This window comes from Sinocyclocheilus grahami, unplaced genomic scaffold (assembly GCF_001515645.1).
Source record: "Sinocyclocheilus grahami isolate Dianchi unplaced genomic scaffold, SAMN03320097.WGS_v1.1 scaffold5148.1, whole genome shotgun sequence".
NCBI lineage: Eukaryota > Metazoa > Chordata > Actinopteri > Cypriniformes > Cyprinidae > Sinocyclocheilus > Sinocyclocheilus grahami.
The window spans coordinates 5524-6494 of NW_015509913.1; the positions used below are offsets into that span (position 1 = coordinate 5524).

A 971-nucleotide genomic window follows, 5' to 3' on the forward strand; every position below is an offset into this window, starting at 1 on the left:
CTGACGGCACCCATTCACTGCAGACGATCCATTAGTGAGCAAGTATGTAATGCTACATTTTTTTCAAATCTGTTCCAATAAAGAAACAAACTCATCTAGGATGGCTTGAAGGTGAGTACATTTTCAGCAAATTTTAATTTTTGGGTGAACTGTTCCTTGAAGTTGAACCCCTATAATACAAAAAGTTATTAACCGTAATCGACATAGTTGACTGTAGGGTTTCATAATTATATAAAATGGAAAGGGATGGCCATAATGTTTTTTTTTTAAACAAATGTAATTTTGTGAACTCTACCGCTCCCAACCTTTTATTCAGCTACATTAGGATGTTTGAAAAAGTTTTGTGTGTGTGTCTGTGTGTCCCTCTCTATAGACTATTGACTGTGGCTCTGTGACTGTGTCTGAGCTGGAGTTCACTGTAGACTTTAGTCTGAAGATAACGGCCAGCACCTTCTGTACAGTGAGTAGATCCAACTTCTAACACAAACACACATTTACCAACAAACTGTGATTATTACCTGTCTTACACACACTTCAATCTTCAGAGCTAATCAAGGTTGTCAGGTGTGAAGATTAATTAGGGGTGGGAAGATGGATTGGCCATTTGATTGGATGGGATGGGTCAGGGAGCTCACACATCAGTCTGGTTTGATGGACAGACAAGTTTTCTTACAGGTGAAGGTAAAGACAGGCAGTGAAAGGTTTACTTTATTTCATGGCCTAAATTCAACCGCATGTCAGGTTATTAAAGGAAGATCTGAGACAAAAGTCATTATTTACTCACCCTTGTGAAATTTTTGAAATGTCAAGCTCCGTTTCAGGAACTTTTCATTGTTGTCATGTCTGTCAGGCTCCAAAAAGAACAAAAATAAAACATAAAACTTCCAAAAAAGTAGATTATATAGCTTGATCAAGTAAATGCAACCTTGGAGAGCATAAGAAACTTCTTTCAAAAAATCTTATAAACACCT

At 37.2% G+C, this 971-nt stretch overlaps 1 protein-coding gene across 1 annotated transcript in view; it reads left to right on the plus strand.

Moving 5' to 3' along the window:
• The window catches only part of LOC107577112 (protein arginine N-methyltransferase 3-like), a 3504-nt gene extending 2775 nt beyond the window's left edge, over positions 1-729 (plus strand). Inside the window, exon 2 of the mRNA XM_016263223.1 lies at positions 374-729. Within this exon, the coding sequence (XP_016118709.1) occupies positions 374-481 (108 nt within the window). The 3' untranslated portion in view covers positions 482-729. The remainder of the gene's footprint in view (positions 1-373) is intronic.
• The last annotated feature ends 242 nt before the right edge of the window (positions 730-971 follow it).